At 37.2% G+C, this 2,409-nt stretch overlaps 1 protein-coding gene across 1 annotated transcript; it reads left to right on the top strand.

The window, feature by feature from the left end:
- The first annotated feature begins 339 nt into the window (after positions 1 to 339).
- On the top strand, positions 340 to 1,479 carry LOC129224245 (uncharacterized). Its single transcript, XM_054858671.1, has one exon. The coding sequence runs from the start codon at positions 340 to 342 to the stop codon at positions 1,477 to 1,479; it is 1,140 nt and encodes a 379-aa protein (XP_054714646.1).
- Positions 1,480 to 2,409: the final 930 nt, after the last annotated feature.

The following is a 2,409-nucleotide window of genomic DNA, read 5'->3' as shown; positions in this document are numbered from 1 at the left end:
AAAGTACAAATGAGGCAGTGAGAAGCAAAGGGATGTAAGTGGCAAAATTCAAAATTTGGAGATAACCAGTACACATGGTAGGTGAACCTCTCCTGTGTCTTGGGGCAAGAGATGGTACTAGTAGCCCTGGTAATTGCTGCTATACAGCATGATTTAGAAGAAAAAAAAAATGAAAGCCTACCTAGGACGTTATCTTTAAACGTGTTTTACTCAAAACTTGAAAATGTCCACTTACATCCCTTTGCTTCTCATTGCCTCAAATGTCATATTATTTTAAAAATATATTATTGTAACATTACCTTTCAGCGTAGACAAAATTTGAGAGAATAGCTGAGAAAAATGAGCAGGCAGAGGTTTGCATTTACTCTGCCTCAGCAATGTGAACCTCCATTTCCACAAGACTTGGAAGAGCTTAATGATCATTCAAACGTGTACGCAATTCAAGACTCCTTGTGGCCAGAGTTTTTGGCACCCGAACCCGAGCCTTTAATCCCACTGTGGCTTTATCAATATCCTCTATATCCAGCATCTTCTGAGATCTTCCAAAATGTTCCAACCTTCTTTCCACCAACAGTTTCTATCGAAAATTACGAAAGTTTTCTCGAGGACGTTCCGAGAGATCCATTGGGGCTTCTCAACGATAATGGCGACGATGACAATGAATATGGTGACAGCTATCTTCTTAGTGATGTCCCACTCGATGAGAATCGAAATGTATACGAAAATTTACAAGCCTTTCCAGAAGATATGCCATATTCTTATCCGATGATCACTAACTATGGGGCTGTTACAATTCTTCTGAGGCATCTTGTCAGAGTGGACATATCTGCGGAGCAGGCTGTTTACGTGAGTAATCCCCCTGGCAACTCTGTTGCTGCCATTAGTGGAACAGGCGATAGAAGCTGCATCATACATCCTAACGGGAGGATTCTTCAGCATGGATCAGATATCCACATGGCAACACTCAGCCGCAAGGCCAAGATGTGCAAGCGTGGTATAGTGTTCACTTCGGTCGACCACTGCCTTTCCTATCTGGTTGATGCTTCTGGAACGAAGACGACATCTGAGAAATTCCAAGATTTGCACAACGACATCAGCATTGCCGTGTTTTACAGTGACAGCCTGCACGATAATTACCTTGAGGAATGCTGCAAGATGGTGACCAAATCAGTGCATAAGACTTTCAGAAACGGTGACAAGGTGTGGACCGTTGGTGCCTTCCGCATCAAGCAAGATCATTTTGGTGACGTCAAAGTGACTCATACCTTCGAAAGGCGGGTCGTACGAGCTTCGCCAACAAACGGTCAGATGTCAGTCAAGAGTTCTGACGTTGAAATGAGTGTTGGACGCTATCCTAATAACTACTTTGATGTGAGAAAAGGTCGTCAGCACGTCAAAGCTAGCCTTAGAGGTTTTCGCGTGCAAAATGGTACGCAGAAGGCAGGTTTTAATAGCTCTGGAAGAGTTGTACTCTACTAAGCTAGCTATTCAGAGCTTAATTTATAAAAAAAAATATTTTTCCACACTGTCAGTTATAAAAAAATCATGATGTATTTTCTCAGCCTCAACGAAACATAGTTTCCAGTTCATTAGTATCTACAATTATCTTTAGTTCAGAATGAGTACCCCATCTTTATTGTCTCGGTTTTCTGTAAGACGCAACTTTTCTGTTTCGAGAAAGTTAACTATTGCAATGCAATCAATATAAAATTTTTAACGGAATAGATTTATTTCTTGTAATAAGTTTTTTTCGCCCTGAATATTATTTATTTTAAATCAAGAACTCGGTTACAAATCAAAATGAATATTAATTAGAGAAATACATTTTTTTCAGCCTTTGCATATTTTAAGAATACTTCATATCAAACATTTCCAACTCTAATAAAACGTAATACAACTTTTTTTTTTGCAAATTGCATTTACATTTTTACTCATTTCATAGGTTGAAAGCCAACGTTATTTTAAATAATTTAATTTAATTCAAAATAGTATTCACACCTATACAAATAGTATAATCTGTGCTCCGCACGCCCTTATTGAAATTTTAAGCTTTGCTAGCATCATTTCAATTTTAAAAAACTTCGTTTTTAGAGAAATGCTCTGGTGCAAATTTCAGATTGTCAGTCAATTATAAAAGCTAATTTTGATGGCATAAAAATGTTTCATTAAGTTTTATGATTACTCAGAAAAATAAAACTCGTGACTTCTATATAATTCAAATTTGAAATATGTGAAATATAAAAGAAAATTTAAAAAAAAAAGTTTGTAATAACACGTACATAATTGTATGCATACCAATATCAGAGTGGCTCGAAATAAGGCGCATCACCCAACCACCTATTTTTTTACATTACGATAGTTACGAGTGAATGTTTGGCATGCACGGTTACTTTGAAGTCATAAGAGTCA

Source organism: Uloborus diversus, chromosome 6 (assembly GCF_026930045.1).
Source record: "Uloborus diversus isolate 005 chromosome 6, Udiv.v.3.1, whole genome shotgun sequence".
In the NCBI taxonomy this organism is placed as follows: Eukaryota; Metazoa; Arthropoda; class Arachnida; order Araneae; family Uloboridae; genus Uloborus; species Uloborus diversus.
Note: the sequence above shows the minus strand (reverse complement) of the source record. Positions and strands in the feature narration are given on the sequence as shown.

Coding starts and splice junctions, on each gene's coding strand:
- LOC129224245 (XM_054858671.1), top strand. CDS start 340: ATGAGCAGGCAGAGGTTTGCATTTACTCTGCCTCAGCAATGTGAACCT.